This window comes from Lycorma delicatula, chromosome 2 (genome assembly GCF_047948215.1).
Source record: "Lycorma delicatula isolate Av1 chromosome 2, ASM4794821v1, whole genome shotgun sequence".
Classification (NCBI taxonomy): Eukaryota; Metazoa; Arthropoda; class Insecta; order Hemiptera; family Fulgoridae; genus Lycorma; species Lycorma delicatula.
In genome coordinates, this window is record NC_134456.1 from 163,450,016 (window position 1) to 163,471,879 (window position 21,864).

The window sequence follows — 21,864 nt, forward strand, 5'->3', positions numbered from 1 at the left end:
TTCCTTGTAGAAGTAAAATTTTGGTCACTATTTGTAGTTTATTGAAGTTCAGAGATAGAGTACAGAAACTAGAGAAATATGATTCATCACAAATTTGATAATGAGGGTTCCTAGATTCATTTTATCCAGCTTAATAAAAAAAAATATGTATAATTTAAAGTGATTGTACTTTAAATTCTTCCAGTTGAATAAGAATTTATACTAACTGCATCATTGATTGCAAAGATGTTACTCAAAATTCTTGCAATGTGATCAAAAAATGCATGTGCAACATTGATTTGTATGTACGAGGCCTATAAATAAAGTAGTGAGACTAGTTTTCTTTTGGCAGTCAAAGTGGCAACACTGTAAAGTTACTGGCAAACATTCAGTTATATGAACAGCTGATTTATATTAGGTACTATTACTTTTAGTCTGTTGTTGCGGTGTGAGACGTAAACAAACTTTTCGTGAAACAATTTTTGTTGTGCGTTACGAAAATGAGATACTAATTATGAGCAATGTTGTGAAATCAAATTTTGTGTTAAACTCGGTGGGAATGCTACTGAAACTTTTTCAAAATTGAAAAATGCGTATGGAGATGATACTGTCACGAGCCCAAATTTTTAGTTGGTGTAAAGGATTTTCAGGTGGCTGGGAATCAGTCGCAGACATTCCTTGCTCTGGGAGACCGTTAACTCAAAAAGTGACAACAGTGTTGAGTGAATCAGAGACTTCATACAGTACGACCAGCAATTAACTGTCAAAATGATTGCAGAACAATTGATTTAAACCATACCATCAAATTTTGACAAACAAATTGGACATGAAAAATTTTTTTGCAAAATTGGTCCCAATAAACCTTACTGTTGAACAGAAAAACAACAGGGTGGAAATGTGCCGTGATCTTCAAGGGCGAATTGAAACTAATCCTGATTTTTTAAAAAGTGTTTTTATACTGGTGATGAATCTTGGATATTTGAGTATGACTTAGAAACAAAATGCCAGAGCAAGGAGTGGCACACTTCAAACTCACCACATCCCAAAAAAGCAAAAATGAGTAAATCAGAACCATGCTAATTTGTTTCTTTGATAGTAATGCCAATGTTCACAATGAGTTTCTGCCTATGTAAATGAAGTGTAGTCTTGTACAGTCTCAGTTTGACCGTTCCTTAGATGTGTAGTTAATTGAAACCCAACTGCCAAAGAACACACCGGTATCCACGATCTAGTATTCAAATCCGTATAAAAGTAACTGCCTTTACTAGGACTTGAACACTGGAATTCTTGACTTCCAAATCAGCTTGTTTGGAAGATGCGATCACCACTAGACCAACTCGGTGGGTTACCTATGGGACAGACTGTAAATCAATATGTTTACCAAGAAATTCTTGAAAGGCTGCAGAAAAGAGTTGCCTGCGTGAGACCAGCCATCAAAGACAACTGGATGCTACATCATGACAGTCCACCTTGTCACATTGCACTCTCAATTAATGAGTTTTTGGCAAAGAAAAACATTCTTGTAGTTCCTCAACTACCTTATTTACCTGACTTTAGTCCCTGCGACTTTTCCTATTCCTGGATTTAAAAAAAAATCTCTAAGGATACCATTATAGAACAGTAGAAAAAAAAATATTTTTAAAAAAGGCACTGACCTTCTGAAGGATATTCCGGTTTCTGAGTTCCAACACTGCTGTGAAGACTGAGAAAATCGTTTGAAGTGTTGGTGGCTTCCCAAAGGAACTATTTTGAAAGTGATAGTGCATTTATAACTGGATTGAAAATGAAATCGGTCAAATCAGTCAAAAAAATCAGCCAAATCAGACCATAAATAACATTTTTTGAAATATCTCAACCCCCATGCCACGTAGCTGGATGAATGGTATAGGAACGCATATGGGACAAACAAACAAACATTCATATATATATATAATGAATCTTGCAGATTTGCAAGATACATATATTATGTATGAATAACTACTCTTTTCTTTCTGTAATCAGCAGAGTTTCAGCTTCATTCTTGAAAATGTAGGATAATATTTATGGTATTTAAATGAGAAGAAGCTTCAGTCCATTCATGTTCCAAAAAAAGTAAACTACTTTTTTTTGAAAAAAGGAAAAGAAGTTTTGCTGTTACAAGTCATGTAACAGCTATCATTGATAATCACTTGAAATATTAAGAATTATTGTTAAGGAAACCCTCTTGTTTTAGATGAAGTATTTTTGCTAGGTTCTGCAGAAGTGGAGGGACCATTGGCTTGCAGAAAAGCTTCTCTAAAATATTTCTGTCCCTCATCTTTTTCAGTGATTTACATGAGCCATAGACTGAAACAAATATTCTGAAGCAATCCATTTTATTTAAAATTTCTTGGTGTTCATCGACACAGTACTATTGATTAAAAGAACACACATTTCAGATTTTTATAATTTACTCAACAGACAGTCCAAATTAAAAATTAATCACTTAGAGTGAGAAATTTAGTCGTATACATTCCAGTTTGTAAGTAATTAAAATTTGATGATTTATGTTTGATGTTAATGTCATTATTTATGTAAGCAAGCAATACAGCATAAATTGCATGTTGGTTTTCACATATAAATATTTGCTCCACCATATCTTACCTCTCCTCTCCTTTAGATTCATAGCAAACACTGTTGAAGCCATCTTCATTTTTTTAATAAATTTACTTCCACATGACCATTATATGTGGATCCAGTATGTTAACCAATCCAGTTACTATGTTATCAATACAAGGAAGAAGAAATTTCTAATGAAAAAGGAGATTAATGGATGAATTGAGTATACCAGTCAACCCACAAGAAGCTACTGAGGCCATTTCAGCCTATTGAGAGGCTCTCGATTGCTGATGTTCAAAAGCATATGCTGTTTTATAGGATCTGGATAATGGATAATACTGAAAGAACAAAGTCATCTACAGTTTAAATCGTCTACATCCTTGCCTAATGAATGTATTTGAGGAAAAAGTATTATCATTGGTCAAGGGCAAAGATTAAGTGTAAAAAAAGAAAAACCATAAATTATTTTTGAATTTCTACCATCAAGAACTCTAGCAATATTATGCATAACATTAAAATAAATAATTATGATAATATGCATTGTTAATATAAATTACTAAACATAAAAATCTTGCATTATGCCCAGAGGAAGACAAACATGCTTAAGCTTAAGCTGATCAGAAAGTACAAACATGTTAGAAATAAAAGAAGAAACTTATTTTGAAAAAAAGAATTTATGTCACTATCATAATTATCTCATACTCTACTAATATAACTTCTTTAAAAAAATATCAAGCTTCTTCATAGGGGTTATTATTTTTCATTTACATTGTCAGTTAGCATTCCATTTAATTTATTTTGTTGGTTAACTGGTTGCCACCTTTTTTTCTCTTTTTTCACTCCCTTTTTTTATCAAAAACTACCATTATGAACTTCTATTACCTTAAAAAATCTTGATTTTTTTTTTTCTAAATGTTTGGTTAGATTATGTTAATATCATACGAAGTACAGTACACAGAATCATTAGTTAGGTTATTAACATAACAAGGAATAAAATAAGTTTTCAAACTTTTAGTGGTTCACTTTTTTTTATTACTGCTCATATTAAAAAATAAGTGGAACACTAACCAACAAGTACCCATTATCGTAAGTTATTACAGTTTTGTGTAAAACTGGTTGGTTTATTCTTTTGTTTCCTTAAAACTTTTAAAAATTATTTCATCTTCAGGGCAGTTAAAAACTTAATTTCCATATTTGAACACATCAGTAAACCTGCCTTATCCAGGCACTTAGCCTTAGCTGAAATTATAATTTTCATGGAATATTTTATTCAAGATCTAGGTTATTTGTATGCAGTTTTTTTGTAAGCTAGATTATGTGTCACAAAAAAAACTTCTTTTTTTAGTGAAAATAGGTTTCAGAAATAATTCTTTATATTAACTGTAAATTATAGTTTTTTTCTTTTATAATGGAATTATTAAAAAGTAAGGTGTATGTAACCATCATTTGTATGTTCACTCTCTTGTTCTAAGTGCAGTTTTCTTCTGTTCCATACTTTTTACAGATTTGTTCCTCCCAGAAAACTACATCTCAAACTTCTCATTAACATCATTTGTCATTCTGTTGCTTCACATATTTAACTGCATTCTCAAATATGATATTTATTAAATCCTTTTTAAGTAGAAAGAGAGCAAACACAGCTTAACTATACTGTTCTGTGTAAAGTATTTTGAAATATTGTTACAGTTTTAAGCGAGACTGTAAACAAGAAGTCATAATTGTTAAAATGTTAGAGATAAGTTACATTGATTCATATTGTAGGTTTTTTTATTAAATTTAGTTGTTAAGTTAAATAATAACTTAGAATACAAAGTATAAAATTGTTTCACATAAACACATATATGATTATGTTTATAATTCTGTGCTTGTTTTTTTTTTTTGTTACAGGGCCAGGCTTGAAGCTTCTGAGAGCTTATCTTTTGGAAATGATGTTTATAGGATAACATTTGATTCTGAAAAAAAACCTTATGCTCTTTTTGGTGGAAAATATGATTTTCATTTAGAGGGTGTTGTAAATTGTCCTGAATTTCTTGTTCATTTTCCTACACTAGAGCGGTGAGAATTATTTCATATAGATTTTTCTTTTTTTTTATTGTGATATAAAGAGAAGCACTCTGTTTCTTTTCCCTTTTACACATGTGTGTGTATGTGTTTATATATATATATATAAAGGTTCCACCCAGAGCTTGTTCCAGTACGCTGTTTTGAGTGCAGCATCTCACACAGAGGAATAATTTATGTAATAAAATGCCTGATTGACTTAAAATAACCAGTTAAGAATTTGATTTTGCTTTGCCTAATATTGAAGTAATGATGCATTTTTTGAATGCACAAATCACATTAAGTCTGTAATAAATAAACACAATTCATTTTTGCTGTCTTTAAGATCATTTATTGGTTCTCTTCTGTTTCCTTAGAAAACTGTTGGTGAATTCATAACTATCAATCTCTTTGTATTAGGCAATCAGTTATTTTTACTCAAAAGTATGGCATTTTGGTTGAAGATTGTTGTAATATGTCAAATTTTAGAAAACAATAGTTTATATATTTAACTTACTTTGTAAAAAATATAACTACTTAGCCTTGTCAATACAGTTTGAACGAAAAAAATGTTCTAATTATATAATCTACATTTATTAAAGCCTCTACAATGATTGGTTGCTGCACCCAAACCTCCCCTGTGTAAAGCAGTAGCATAGCATTATTTCTTACCAATATTTAAAAACGTAGAAACATATTTAATCTTATTATTATAGAAAAGTTATCTTCAAGAGTTTTAGGAAATTCTAAAATTACAAAAGGCTGTTATGTGATATTAATCTTCTGTCTTCATTCAGCAATGCATTTTCTCTCTGTTTTTATAATAAAATAAATTTTCGAATTACGTATTTTTTGTTTGTTATGGTTTTGTATTTGATAATATTTATTTATTAAATTTATGACCATTTATGAAGCATGTTGGGCCATGATGAATTTCTTTGATACTGTTTACCTAAAGTGAGACAAATTCTCCATTACTAAAGTTTCAGTGTTTCATTTTGTTGTTACATATCTTAAATTACAAATATTACTTTTATATATAATATGTAGATTTGTCTTCTATGATTGTAGAATTTTACAATCATACAAAAATATACAGTTATTTCAAATATATGCTTTTGTGTTATGTCTCATCAGTTTGGTAATCTGAAACAGTTTTTTAATATTCAACATTAGAAAAAACACGTTATATTATTCTTTTATAAAGATAAGTATTACCTGTATTTTTGGATAGAAATGTGGTATGTTTTGATGGATTCTGATCTGTCAGTCATAATAAATTTTAAGTTTTGATTTTATTCCACTACTAACTTTCTTGTTGCTTATTACTTACCCTTCAGAAATCAACGTTTCTTTTGTCTAAAATTAGCAAATGTTCTTTAACATTGTTGCACTTAAAATTGTCTCTTTACATCTGTCCATCAATTTTCTGTATTTTTAGTAGTTTTCGTTTTATCTCTTTTAGAATTGCAGCTGTAAATTTTATTGGTTACTTATTTTATACAATTTTAAAAAAGTTTACCAAATTCCAATGTGATTTCCTTGAGCGCTTTCGGGCTATTATGCCATCTTCAAGAGGAGTATAATTATGACTAACATATATAAAACTATAATCTTATATAATTAAATTTTGTATTATATATATATATATATATATATATATATATATATATATAAAACAATTGATCATCTTTTGTAAAAATTCATCAAAAGTTAATGTTTTAAGTCCAAGTGTCTACGTCTGTATTGTAATAGTTTCTCAATTGTTATTTATTTTGGATAGTTTCAATTAGTAATGTATTATATTGTATTATAATGTATCATAATATATATGTATATTGTATTATAATGTATGTATTGTAATAAGTTTCAATTGTTATCTAAAAACTAAATTTATTAAGTCAACATTTTTTTATAAATGACTTCTAAACTAAAAATTTTGTCTTTGGACAAAAAATTAATGTAATTTGCATGTTAGAAAAAGATGTAAAGAAGGCAATGAAATTGCACCAGAAATATTGTCAGTAAAAACAAGCAGTAGTTGCTCTTTAGTTTTCAATGCATTTTTGATATCATTATGTTAATGAGGATTTACAACATGTCATAAATATTGAAAATAGTACAAATCATTAGGCAAACGGTTAAGAATTATTAATTATTTTAGCCGAGTGTAATGTTTTTCCTGTGCTGTCAGAAGTAATAAAATTACAGTTTACATTGTATATTGTGCAAATAATTTTTTTTTTAATTTGTTATAACTATTGTACTTTTATCATTTGTTTTTTCATAATTCTCTATTGTGTACAATAATACTTAGCTTAAAACTATGTACTTTATTGAAGAAACTGTTTTAAGGAGCTGTTTATAATCTATATTTCTCTTGGAGTAAACTTGTGTTTCTTTTCTATATTTTTTTTTTTGTCTTCAGTCATTTGACTGGTTTGATGCAGCTCTCCAAGATTCCGTATCTAGTGCTAGTCGTTTCATTTTGGTATACCCCCTACATCCTACATCCCTAACAATTTGTTTTACATATTCCAAACATTGCCTGCCTACACAATTTTTTCCTTCTACCTGTCCCTCCAATATTAAAGCGACTATTCCACGATGCCTTAATATGTGGCCTACAAGTCTGTCTCTTCTTTTAACTATATTTTTCCAAATGCCTCTTTCTTCATCTATTTGCCGCAACACCTCTTCATTTGTCACTTTATCCACCCATTTGATTTTTAACAGTCTCCTATAGCACCACATTTCAAAAGCTTCTAATCTTTTCTTCTCAGGTACTCCGATCGTCCAAGTTTCTCTTCCATATAAAGCGACACTCCAAACATGTACTTAACAAAAATCTTTTCCTGACATTTAAATTAATTTTTGATGTTAATAAATTATATTTCTGACTGAAGGCTCATTTCGCCTGTGCTATTCAGCATTTTATATCGCTCCTGCATCATCCATCTTTAGTAATTCTACTTCCCAAGAATTACTTTAGTAATTCTCCATCTTTAGTAATTCCTTTTGAAGAACAAAATTCTTCTACTTTCATAATCTTTTCTCCTCCTATTTTCACATTCAGTGGTACTTCTTCGTTATTTCTACTACATTTCATTACTTTCGTTTTGTTCTTATTTATTTTCATGCGGTTCTTGTGTAGGACTTCATCCATGCCAATCATTGTTTCTTCTAAATCCTTTTTACTCTCAGCTAGAATTACTATATCATCAGCAAATCGTAGCATCTTTATCTTTTCACCTTGTACTGTTACTTGGCATGTAATTGTTCTTTAACATCATTAACTGCTATATACACAAATTCTTTTCTATATATACAAATTTTATTTGGATACTTAGAATTTTTGAGTTAATTTATATTAAAATCTAAAACATTGTGTCATTATATAAAATATTTTAGACGTACATTGACCTTTAAAGTCCATATTTTATTTTCAATTTAACAAGAAGTTTGTTATAGTGGTAAAAAATGTAAGTTTTTTTGATGCCATTGTAGTGAGATTTCACCATATTACCTTTTTGCTGTATAAAGAGGCAGTGAACTTTTTTTTATACGTGTTTCATTTAGTCTTTCTTGTCTGATACTCAGTTGTTTGTTTTGTCTCGGTCAATAAGAATTATTAATAGAATTATTGGTGATAGTTTTGACATCCATAATATATTTTTTAATAGATACTTTTCAAAATCATATATCTACAGCAGTAGGCATCTTTACAGTTTGATTCAGTTAAATGAGTGCAGTTCAATTTTTAAAATGTAAAATACTTATTTTTTTATTTTGTGGCTTCAGCTGCCACATCACTAGTCTGGATTGAATCTTTATAAAATCAAACTTGTTATCTAAAAGAAAAATTACACTCACTGTTATACAACTTTGAGAATTAATCTGTTTAAAGCTGTTCTGATCATTACCATTACCAATTTATTATTTCAACCTTGTTACTTTCCAGGTATGTCATGATGTTCCAGCTAATATGAAATTTTCAATTTGTGAAAGTTGCAGTGTATTATCTTGCCCATTGCCAAAATTAATTTTTGTTATTGCTTATAAATTAAATTTGTAATGCATGTTATGTTATAATTTAATAAAGCCACCATTCAGTATCAGTCATAGCATTAATTACTGCTGTTAATAATGCATAAATAATAATATTAATATGTATGATTGTTTTGTTGAAATGGATATTTTGTAAATTATAAAACAGGCTTGCTGAGAAATATGGTCTCCAGAAAGTTAAAAAAGAAAAATTTGAAGACTTTTTCCAGAGGATGAGAGCAGATGGGAAAACTTTATTAGGAAAAATGCAAGCCTTAGAGGTAAATGAGAAACATACTTTAAATCTATTATTACTGTTATTGTATTCAAAAATAACACTGAGAAAAAGATTGCTTCATGAGTTCTTTTTAATATTGTGTTCTTTCTGCTGAAACACCACATAAGAGTACAATTTAACAACCAAACTGATTTATGTTTGTGCAGTTACCTATTTTCTCTATGTTTTTATTGAAAATGTAATTACTTTTTTTTAATATTTTATAAATTATAGGTATTTGAAATACCTATAATATCTTATGGTTTTTTGATATTAAATTATAACGTCCCAATGACTTAACATATCTTTTATATATCTATTCATGTTCTCTAAAAATAATGGACTGATACCAATATATTTCTTTTGAGAATATTCTCCTTTCTTTCAGTGATCTAATATCTAAATCTAATTCTAATATTTATAAAAAAAAAATATTATAATAATATAATATATACTAATATTTTCTTCATATATTCATTCAGAAAAATTTTACTCAGATATATTTTGAAATATATTTTCCTGAAATCTAATCATATAGTAAAAGATAATTGTTTGTTAATTCATAACTTACACTCTACATAGAAGCAATATCCTGATTATCATGATTATATTAGTAAAATCTGAATCACTAGAACAATATTGATTTTTTTTTGTCTGAATAATTTTGCCGAACGGGGCTTCCACAGTAATAGATGCCTAGATGTAAACCAGAAATTCAAAGGGTTCTTTTTCAACTTTTGAATGGTCCAGAAGAGCATTTTGCTTACATGGCTTAACAGTATAGAAATGGTAAGAAATGTGTAGAGTAACTAAAAAAACTACCTAATATTATATGCAGTTATGACACAATAAACTAAACAATGTGTGAAGCACAGCTCAAAATTAGAGACTGTTAAACTTGGAATGCCTTTGATCAATTCTTGGCCCCTTACTTGTAATCCACATTAACAGCAATAAAAGAATAGTTTCTAGTGATTATTTAACAATTTTTGCATATTATACAAATGTATTAAATTTATACCTAACTTTTGTATTAGATACATTTGTAAAGCACAAAATTTTTATAGGATAGATTTAACTGCTATAGAATTTTATTATAAATTTTCAAGGTGAAGCAGGAAATTAAACTAAGCCATATTTCATTCTCAATGATCAATTAGGAGAAAGTCTAACAATTCATTAATACTAATAAGATAATAATCAAAAGGACACCCAAGAATTGCTTATTTCTGCTGATCAGTTGATTGAAATATTTTTAAAAATCTGTGACAGAAATAAGCTGTGAATTAAATTTTTTTTAAACTTCTGGTCTGTGTTTTTTCATTTAATGCCATGTTTGGCTGTTAATTGAATATAAAAATTTGTTTTCTTGAGTACTTTTTGAATTATTTGGTTTTCCTTCATAGCAAGGTGTATGTCTGTAAGTGAGTCCATCTCAAAAGCTGCAAATTTCCATACATCAAAATGTAAGATAATTTGAATACTCTATAAATTTACTTAGATTGCATGACAAAAATAATTTGACTAAGAAACAATGGTTTGAACAAGAAATAATGGAAAACAAAAATTTAATGTTTTGGCAAATGTTAAATTTTGATGATAAAAACTTAAAAAAATTAAACTGACTCCAGGATTACAACAAAGTTATAAATACAATCTTATTGAAATAAAAAAGAATCTGCATAAGCAGAGGAATAATTTTCATTTAAGATTAAAAAAAAAAGCCTGTAAATTATCTTTAGATTTATTGAATAAACAATAGTTCTTTACGCCTTCTATTTTGTAAATTTTTATGAATTTTTTTTTATTTTTGCTTATGTGACTTAAGTTATTGATTTTCTCTTTTGTGTGCCTATAGACATATCCTGCCCAGTCAAATACTAATAAGTTAGTTGGTAAAAAAGATGATTACAAACATGCTGAAGATCATATTAAAAACAGTGAAAAGAATATTGCTCGTGTTGGTACATTATCAGGACCGGAATGGGAAGCTGCCAGTAAGTATAGTATCTATAAGATGTGTGTACGATTGTATATAAATTTTTTTGCATAATCTTTAATCTGAACAAAATATAAAAATAATCTGTGTATGTGGTAAGGCCAGATATTTTAATATGTTTTGTTTGTAAATAAGTAATCTCATATTTCACTGGACAGTCTCAGATTTTTAGCTTTCTGTAGCAAAAGAATGAATTATAGAACACTAAAGTGTTAAAGTTTATACAAAGAATGAAAAAATGAAATATTCTCTAATTATATGCATGCATCATCTTACATTTTCAAATGACTGTTGGCCATCCTGATTAAAATGAATTAAATTAGTTACTTCATGTTATTCAGTTTCATATTTTTTTTAACAAGTTAGAATTGAGTACTAAATGCTGTCTGTAGGTTTTTCGTAACTAAATTGTTGAAGTTGCAGACAATTTACAATTATATAATAAAAAATCAAAATTTTTATGATAAAAAAAATTTTTTATCACAAAAAACATTTTTTAACAAAACACATAATTTATGTTAAGCTAGCTAGTATTTTGTGTTATGTACATAGTAACTGTTTATATTTAAGCACTTATTACATTTGATAAGATTTTCCATTTCTTTATCATATTCCTTGCCACCAGTCCATTTAGATAAGTTGTTGCTTTCGTCAAGTTGTGAGCTTCTTGTAAAACATCAAATTTAAATAAAACACAGAAACAAAATTTTATAAGAATAAATATTTAATTAACAAATAAAATAAACTTTACTATGTTGGGATTTGCGAAACAATGTACCAGGACTATGACGCTTATGCTTCTCTCTCTCGTTTAAAAAAAATAAATTACAGTAATTCAACACATCAAAAAATATTTCTAACAGTAATGGATAATACACATTACTTATAAAAATAAAGAAAAATGACAATAAACATATTTGACTCAGAAGTCCCATAACTAGTCTGCTTAGTTCGTAGAATTGCTATTGCATAACTACTTGTACACATGAAAATTTAAAAAATATCTTATTAATACTTATGATAGTAAGGAATTGGCCAATCCAAAATTAATTTTAATTACAATTTTAAACATAATTTGTCATTTCAACATGTTATAATTTCTACAATAATATTTTTTAATGTTGTAATAAAAAGATCTGAAAAATCTGAGATGGATAAGAAATCTTCTGATAAATCCATGAATCTCTTTATGGAGTGGCCTTTGATATCAAATTCTCATACCTGTATTCCGTACAAATCACAGTCTGTGATTTTCCTGATCAGTTTTTTTTTTTAAATACTCAACACTCATCTAACCACGACAAAGTCCTGACGCTTTCCGATGGTGTCACAGGTCTAACCCCACCACTATTTCTCCAAATTGTCCAAGTCTCTGTGAGTATGTGTTCTCACACAAATGTAACACTCTTTATATAGAAAATGTTTGCTCATTTTTCACTCATGATGTCATATCTCTTAAAATTCTATTTTAAGAAGGAATTTGATAACTAATGAATCATGCTGCTATTAATTTAATTTTTACGTTTTTAAAAATATATATATCATCTGTCAATGTATTAAGAAATCCATAAATAATTTATGATAAAATAAAATACAAATAAATTCACCAATTTAAATAAGCCAATTCGATTTAATTTAAATTTAGGTCAGAATTTATAATGGTTACAAAGTCTTTTCTCCTTCCTCTTAAAAAGTATTTCAGTTTGGTAAACAGAAAATAGATACTAGGAGTTAGGTTGAGACAGTAGGTTGGATGATAAAAAATCTCAAATTTTTTTGAGCAGCTGTTTTTTTCTTGTGCTACGAGGCCATCCATTATCATGGAGGAGCAAAACATCAAAGAGCCCTCTTCTGCAATTTTAAATAGTCCACTTTTTTTTTGCAATGCACATCAACATTTGCTGCAACTCCATGGAGTATAAAGTCAGCAAAGAGTGGACTTTTTGCATCCTTGAAGACAGAAGCCATAAATTTTCAAGTACAGCTGCCTGCTTTTTTTAGTTTGGGTGGTGAACAAGAATAATGCAATTCTTTAGACTGACATTACTCTCTGGCTTAGCATATGTAACCCAGGTTTTTCCCCTGTCCAGTATGCATTAGGAATTCATCCCTATTTTTTTTTTTTGCGAAATGATTAAAAAATGATAACATAAAACCAGTATGGTTTTTTGTTCATTACTTAGGCTGCTGCAAAGAAGTTACCTCACACAAAAATGAATTAAATTTTAGGTCAATAATTCTTCATGATTTAGTCTAAAACATGGTATCACACTAGTATAAAGTAATAAATACTATCTTCCCTAATATTTTTCTGCACACTCCAACATCATCACCTCTGTCCAAGTTTCTTTCTCATCTTTGGCCAGAATTCTGTTAGACAAAATGAAAGTAGAAAAAGTTTTGTACAGTTGGCAACCATAATGAATCAATCATTTAAAGCCTGAAATTATATAACATGGGCTTTGAATCTCCATATTTATTATAAAATATATGTATTTTAATATTGAATATTCATAAAATTTATACCACAACTATTTTATACCACGCAGAATATTTTATGCAAACTTGGATAGTAAAACTATTTGGTCAGTTTTATCTGCTCCTTACTGTCATATTCTTATTAATTTTGGTTTTTGGTTTTTTTTTTTAACACAACTGCTGTTTTTTGTTGGAATATCTACCATTTCTTCAAATTAAGAGAACAAAGCAAGAACATCCCATTTAACTTTCCATTTTGTCACTCATATTCCTTTGGTCAAAGAAATACCAATTCAAAACGGATTCACTTTTCATTATTTTTTTTCAACCTGTTGGTTTTCTTTATGTGAATTCCTCAGGGTATCCATAGAGTATGTTCCTCATTTAATAATTTTCTTATAAAATAAATGATGGATGCAATAATTGTTCATGTATAGACTGTAGTTTAAATTCTTTTGCCTTCTTTTACTTTATCCTCATTATTTGCGTGGACACTACTTGCATGGTCTAATTCTAAGTTCATATTACCTTCATACAACATAATTTTTTTGCATAAGACTTTTGGGCTTAACTTGAACATAAATCTTCATCTCATACTTGTTTTTTTTTTCCTATTTTAAATATATATTTTAACACTAAGTGACCTCTCCAGTTTACCAAACTTTCATCCTGTTACAGTTGTTTGGAAGGATAGTACACTTTTTCGATTGAACTGGTGAAACATTGAAATTCTGGTGGTTTATTACCAGAAAAATCTTATTAAGATTTAAAAATCTATTAAGAAGTTAATATAGTAGCTTGCTTTCTCCTATAGTTTGCTGTACTTGCAGTTCCTAAATGAAACTTATAATTTCCAAGGAAAACTTTTAAATCTTCAATAATGATCTTATGCTGTTTCCAAATTCTGGACTGTATTTCAATTGTTCAAAGTAAAATTTCAACTGCATAGAAATTTTTTTCCATAAAGATGATTTTTGAAAAATCTTCAGAAAAAAGTGTATAAAAATTCAATATTGTTGTTTTTAACCATCATGTTAGCTTTCGAGCTTATGTCACTTGTAAATGGAGTGTATTATCGATTATTAATCATTGTCAATTCTATTGAGCTCATATAATTAGTTAACTTAAAAACCTTCACTCATAAGGCCTGGAAATGATGTTTTCCAGGATCAACTAAGTATTCATCATAAAAATAAACATCAATAATGAGCATCAAAGAATTCTCAGTAAAAATAAACATTTTCAACTAATCCTTAAAAAACTCCATTATGTCCAACATGAGAACAATGGGATATATAGTTCACCAACATCAAGATATAAAATTTTCACAATCTGTAAAATTTCATTTTTTAAATTATTAGAAAACCATTGATTGCTCTTTTTATTAGAAAAAAATTGTGGTAATTGTAATTTGCTAAATGGCAAGTTGGAGCATTTATTTCAGAAATGATTGGGTCCATTTCATCACATGCATTGTATATTTTTAAAGAAATTTCTGATCTACTTATGCAGAAATGATATTTTTCATGCATAATTATTTGATTTAATTCATGATGATTAAAAATAAAATTACATTATAGTGCATAAGTTGATACCATTAACAAGCCGTGTATCATTTGAATGGTAAAAAAAATTTACAAAATTTTGAACATTCAGTGTAATCATGTAAGGATAGTATTTTTTTACTTTTTTTAATACTTTCAGTAGTGTGAAATATATACAACACAACATATTTAAACAAATTGATGAAAAGGTAATTTATGAAAACTTCAATTTATGTGCATTTTATATTACTTAGATAATACAAGGGTCTTCAAATATAAACCAGAATTTGTTTACATAGCTTTATTGATATTAGATAACATTAAAATATATTATTTTTTTACACAGTTTCCTTCAACAGAAATACATTTTTTTCCATTGGATAAGTAGCTTCCTGATCCCTTAAAAATGAATTTCAGTGAGTTTATCATGAATAAGCTGCTGTTTGTGGGTGTGCGTTCCTCACGGGGAAGGAGGATGTTGGGAATTGGTTGCCGGCAATGTTTTTTTGCAATAAGAAGTCCTGACATCAACAACTGGCAGTAGTATGCTATACTTACAATCCTTCGTTCATGCAGAAAATCGATCAGCAGCACTACTTTTGAGTGCCAAAACAAAGTTGCCAGAACTTTTCCAGCTGACAAGCATTTCTTGGCCTTGATCATTGCCCCCTCCCACCATTTTGTTGCAAGTCATAATACATCCAAAGATGCCTCTCCTTCTTCCTCAAAGTGATTCAGAAACCGCTGACAGATGTCTTTCCAGACATTTCTCTATACCTCAGTAAGAAAACTAAGAAGAAATGGAAACACATTTCATCGACACTGTTTTATCTAAGAATGTCTGACAACATCGTCTACACACTCCCAACACTTATGCCCACCTTTGATGCAATTTCAGTGACAGTTATGGAGCAGTAATGAATAGTCTGAATGTTGTCATCATTGACACTGGTCCATCGATGACATTGGTGACTTTTGTTCTCCACTGCATAGGTCACTTCAAGATTTTTTGGCCAATCAAACAGTTGAGTTTTTAATGAGGTAGCCTCTCTGAACTACGCCTGGAGTCTAATCAAAATTTCAGAGGATTTGACACCTTCATTGGCAAGAAATTGGATTGATTTTGAGTATGCAATGAATGATATAGTAGCTCCTGCTCAGACATTCTGCTACTGATGTGGGAACATGATTTACAGGCGTGGCTGGCCATTTGCTCCCCTTCACACATATCCAACTAACTACCTGTTGCACCCCCACCATATCCATTAGTCTTCTTCAGTTCATGTGGCAAAATTCTGGTTTATATTTGAATGATCCTCATACATCCTAAATATAAACAGAAAATTTTCTTCACATACTTACAGATTTCTATCATTCTGACCTAAGAAAATTTCTTATTTTATTTGCATGTTTTTTATACGCTATCACATGAATGGTGAAATTTGTGATCTTAGAATAATTGTAAGTTAATTTGTCTTAGCAGTATACGATCAATAACTATTTTATGTAGAATTTCATGGTCTAAAAAAAAGGTATTAGCATCATTATTAAATGTAGTGATTGGAAAAGTTTAATGATTTAGTTAGAGGTATTTTTCTGTTCCAAAACAGACTATTTTCTTTAATGTAATTGTTGGACACCTACAGAGTTATTTTTAATTTAAGGATAATGTAAAGAAATTCAAATCACAAGTATGTGATGGTCAATTATAGTTAATTTTTTTAATAATTTTTAAGTACTTTGAGACAATAATTTTAGGAAAAATAATTTTCTTAGAATTTTGTTGATAAATGTAAACAGAGACAGTAGTATTGAGAATCTTGACAATGTTGAACATTTGTAAGATCTGTGGTGACCATATGATGGACCTCTTCGCACAGAAGGATGAATGTTGGAAAGCTTCAACCGCATCTCAGGTAATGGTACCACATGAGACAAAGGGGAAGAAGGTGGAAACAATTTCTACCAATATTGTGTATACTCTTTTTTTAATTGACCGTTTCACTAAGCAGTAAAACACGGTCATTTTAGAGCAAGTTACAGTTGTAAATTTAAGCTGCAAGTAGTGCATTATGCACAAGAAAATGGAAACTTAGCAGTTGAGTGGAAATTCAGTGTAGATGAGAAAAATGTGTGAAGATGAATTGAAAGGAAAGATGCTCTTGAAAAAACATCCCAAATTTATTGACGATCTTTTCGTGGCAGGAAAACATAATACCCGGAAGTAGAAACCAATGTGCTGTAATATGTCAAGAAAATATGGGCAGATGGATTTTCTATGTCCATGGAAATGTTACAGTTTGAAGTGAGTCAGTTATCAGACAGCATGGGAATTCCTCAGGGTGAATTTAAAGTCGGTTATGGCTGGGCAAGGCGCTTTATGGCATGAAATTACCTCATGATTTGGCAGCAGATAACAATGGCACAATGACTTTCTAACACTTTCAGGTGAAACTGTTTGCATTTCACAGACATTTTTTGAAGTTACAAAAGATGAAACCTCCCATTTTTTTCAATATGCTGTCTGAAACAGCAGTGAACAAAGCTGGTGAAAAAAAGTGCATGTGCAAATTTCAGGAGTAAAAAACAGAGGTATACTGAAATGCTAGCTATCACTGCTGATAGACACAAACTCCCACCTTACATCATTTTTAAATGTAAAATCATGTCTAAGGAGAAGCTACTGCCTGGAATTGATAAGAGTGCAAGAGAAAGGGTGGATGACTGAAGAAGAATTGTACATGGATTGGTCAAAGACAGTGTGGTTTCAATATCCAGGTGTCTGTTACATTACAGGTCCATATAGTTTAGGTCCATAGGCAGTTTCTGAAGCCATTTAACAGAAAAAGTGAAGAAGGGCATTACAGTTGTGATAGCAGGGGGGATTACTGACATGTTAAAATAACTCAACATTTCCATTAATAGGCCTTTTAATGAGCCTTAAAAGGCCATTAGTAAGCCTTTTAAGGTTCATTTCTAGCTCGATTGGAGATTCTGTTTGATGGGAGTGATTTCATGTGGGAATTTAGAGAAAGCCTCATTATCTCAATTCTCTGTGGATCGTGGCTGCATAGAAACTCACACCAGTAAAATGGTCACCAAGAGTTTCAAAGTTCCCTCTACTTCTTACTCAATGAACAGACTGAAGACGACGCAATATGGCAAGTATCATCTGGGAGTGAGGACTACTGCAGGGATGATGAGGAAGAGACAACTGATGAGTAGCCTAGATGTTATCAATGCAAAATGGAGTTGATTTTTTTCACAAGGGGTACATTTCAAAATGTTATATTGTTTATTAATAGATTTTTTAAACTTTCTGTAGGCCTAATATCTCGTACATAAACCACACCCTATTTTTCCTCTTCGATTGTGGATTAAAAACTGCAGCCTGTACATGCATAAATATGGTAGCTAAAAAATCCGTTTTTTCATTTATACAGAGTTAAAATAGATCCATGTACCTTTTCATTCAAGTGACAAAAATTATAAAAATATTCTGTTGCTGCCATGCCATTTAAAGTTACATATTTTAAGTTTTAATTTATTTACTTGTTTATTTTTTTAAATTTTTACTTTTTGCAACAATAGTACATGGAAGCAACAATCAGAAATAATTTTCAGAATTGTTACGATAAGTGCAACACATAATTTGAATGTTAAAAACATTTTGTTCAATTCTATTATTTTTTTTTACAGTAATTTTCATTGAATTATGAAGGTCTAAGTTGAGAACATATAGTATGTTTCAAAATGTAGAAAGTTGAAAAATTTGTTTAGTTTGCTCATTTGAGGAAATAAAATTTTAGTACCAAAAGTCTCTATGGTATTTATTTCACTCAATTTTTGTTTGCAACATCTATAAAAACAAGAAATTTCAAAACCATGTAGATATTGTCCAAAAGCACAAAATAAACAATTTAAAAGTTAATGAAAGATTAGTGTTTTTCCTTGATATTTTATTTTTTTTCTCGATATAATAAACCAATCATAGATTATGTAAAAATTTTCCTGAGAACCCTTTCTTGTGAAATGGCTTCACACAGGCCTATGTCGACCTCTGTGTCAGCTGTACAAGTATCAAATTCATGTTTTTTTTTTTTAAAAAGGTCTAGAAAAAATCCATCACTGACTTTTTATGCAGAATTTCATGCTGTATGAAAAAGCTCCTGATTAGTTTTGAAAAATGATTATTCAAAGTAAGCAAAAAACCGGTAAAAACTCTTTTTGGGTGTTTTTACCCAATTTTGTTGTTTTTTCTTAACTTTAGTGTTAAGCACTTTGAGAATTGTTTTTTAATGTCAATTCAAAGATTATGTACAAAATTTAAACCACTGAGGTAAATAATGCTTTCTAAGTAAATTCTAAATTTACTCTGAAAATATTGATAAAAATTTAAATTTGGAAATGCTACATATAAAAAAATAGCTCAGAAAAATGGTTATAAAAATTGTATAAACTCTGTATAAAGAAAACTAACCAACATGTGGGATATAACACTACAAGTACCAGGCATCCTTTTTTTTTAATGTTGTCCTAACAACTTTTTTTTTTTTAATTTTAAATATTTTGTTCAATTCTTCATCGTCAAATCCTTTTTCCATATCTATTAATGTCAATTAGATAGCTTCCATTCTATTCTAAGTAGTAAAATTGAAGTGTAACTAACTTATTGAATTTAAAAGTGAATAAATAAAAATAAAGATTTACACAAGTTTCAATCAGATTATTTAGGTGTTAGACTGGTCAACTTATTTACTTACTAAAACCAAACAAAATTTACCTATCAGTATATGAAACTAACCAAATTTTTAAATAAATATGTAGTCTTAAATCTTAAATATGTAGTCTAAAGTAAAATGAAATTTAGTTTCATTCTGTAAGACAGCTTATGGTGGAGAGGTTTAGCTTACACTTAATTTGTTTAACTATAATATGAAATTACTGTGAGTTTATGAAAAATATTTATTTGTACATTTCTGTTGATATTTTTATTATTAGAATAATATATTATTAAACTAATTCTTTTTTCAGCATTATATTTGGTATTTGCTTTTGAAAAAATGAAAACAACTTGGGACGCTAGTGGTAAACCAGTATATACACCGACTGTTAGTAAATCTAAGAACAAAAGGATTGCTGATGATATTGACGATGATGAAGGGGAATCAAGCACTAAAACTAAAAGGCATAAAGAAGATGAAACAACATGATCAGTTTTTATCAATTTATCACGTTTCATTTTTTTAAATTAAAAATAATGGTAATTTAACATAACTCCAAAGAAGTTTTGTTGCATGTTTACACTTTTTTTATGTTAATGACTTTGTAAATATATTTTAGCAGTACACTATGGTGGACCGCCTGCACTGCAGTTTTTATCAAAATCATTAAAATAACAAAAAGTTGTATATGTAGATCTAGGTTTTATCCTAAATATTGTTGTTTCATTTTTTTTAATAATAGTTTCTTAATACTAAGTGTGCTTATTTGATTTCTTATTAAATCATGATGTAAACTTTTATTATTTTGGAATAAATTTGTAAAATTTGAATACTTTTACTTTTTTTTAAATTAATTATTAATTTATTGTTTCAGCAAGTTACATATTAATTGATAAGGATAAATGTTGAGCGTGGTATAAACAAAGTAGTAGGGGTGTTCTTAGATACCAGTCTTTAGGTGTGCTAAAAGTAAAAAGAAAATTTTGCATCAGTGCAAAATACTGATATCAATCCTATCTTGGTCACTCTGTACTAACAGAACTGATATTATGTAATTTTAAATATAGGTAATATTTACAAAAAGTGAGCTGAGCTAAACAATTAAAATAAGGAAACAAGAAGAATAGTCAAAATTCATTTACAAAAATTAAAGAACTGTAACTAGATGTTCATGTCATTTTTTTAACTGTTCATAGTCATAGTTAAAAAGAAATTTGTAAAAATATAAAAACATAAAAACTAAACAACACTTATGAAACACTTATTTAACAACACTTATTTTTTAGGCTATTTAGAAATAGGGTATATTATCAATTTTTCTAACCTACATGCCCTGTTTTTTCATGTATTAAAATAAGTACTGATTATGACAAAATTCAGTTGCGATGTTGTTTGTGTTTGTTTTACTCATTAATGTGGAAAGCATAAAAGGGTTAAATTCATGTATACATTAAAAAAATCCTTTTCAGCATGTTGGAAGGTGGAGGTAGATTTCAGCAGTGCTAAGTAGGAGATAAAAAAAATGCCCACCTTAAAGATATGAAAAACTTCACATTTACTCAATACAACAATGGTTGCATGTGAAAAAAAGTTTCATATGTTAAACATTCAACAAGTACAATCTTAAGATTCCACCAACATTTTGGGTCATCCCTTGCCGTAAGGGCTGGTCATATCAAAAGATGTTTCAAAAAAAGTTTTAAGTAATGTTTAGGGGACTAACGACCACCTTAAACCGATTCGATATTGTGCCTATTAAGGTAGGTATGGTTTTTTTGTCTTCAAAACCCCACTCTTTCCACTTCCTTGTCAATGGTTGGTTATATCAAAAACTTTACTTAGATAAATTTTAGGCTGTTATCCAAAGAACTTTAAACGAATTTTATATTCTACTTAATAAGAAAGATATAGCAATATTTTTTTTTTTTTTTAAAAGCCACCCCATTTCCAACCCCATGGTCCAATTTTGGTCATTAACAAACTCGATTGAGATTTTGGGTTGAGTTATTCTAATCAGTTTGAAAGTGATTGGCGCAAAATTACAGCAGTTATCGTGTCCACAAGAAAGTGAAATTATATACATAAACTTTTGAGCTGATGGTTCTGGGGTATGTGGGATGTTAAACATGAAGATATGTCAAAATTTTCCAGAACTCAAATCATGGTACCCTTTACAATAGGTAGCTTTCTTATAAAATC

At 29.2% G+C, this 21,864-nt stretch overlaps 1 protein-coding gene across 1 annotated transcript in view; it reads left to right on the top strand.

Moving 5' to 3' along the window:
* The window catches only part of Rnmt (RNA guanine-7 methyltransferase), a 36,902-nt gene extending 16,407 nt beyond the window's left edge, over window positions 1-20,495 (top strand). The window contains exons 6-9 of the mRNA XM_075356619.1: window positions 4,444-4,611; window positions 8,813-8,924; window positions 10,779-10,917; window positions 19,976-20,495. Coding sequence (XP_075212734.1) covers window positions 4,444-4,611; window positions 8,813-8,924; window positions 10,779-10,917; window positions 19,976-20,154 — 598 coding nt within the window. The 3' untranslated portion in view covers window positions 20,155-20,495. The remainder of the gene's footprint in view (window positions 1-4,443; window positions 4,612-8,812; window positions 8,925-10,778; window positions 10,918-19,975) is intronic.
* Window positions 20,496-21,864: the final 1,369 nt, after the last annotated feature.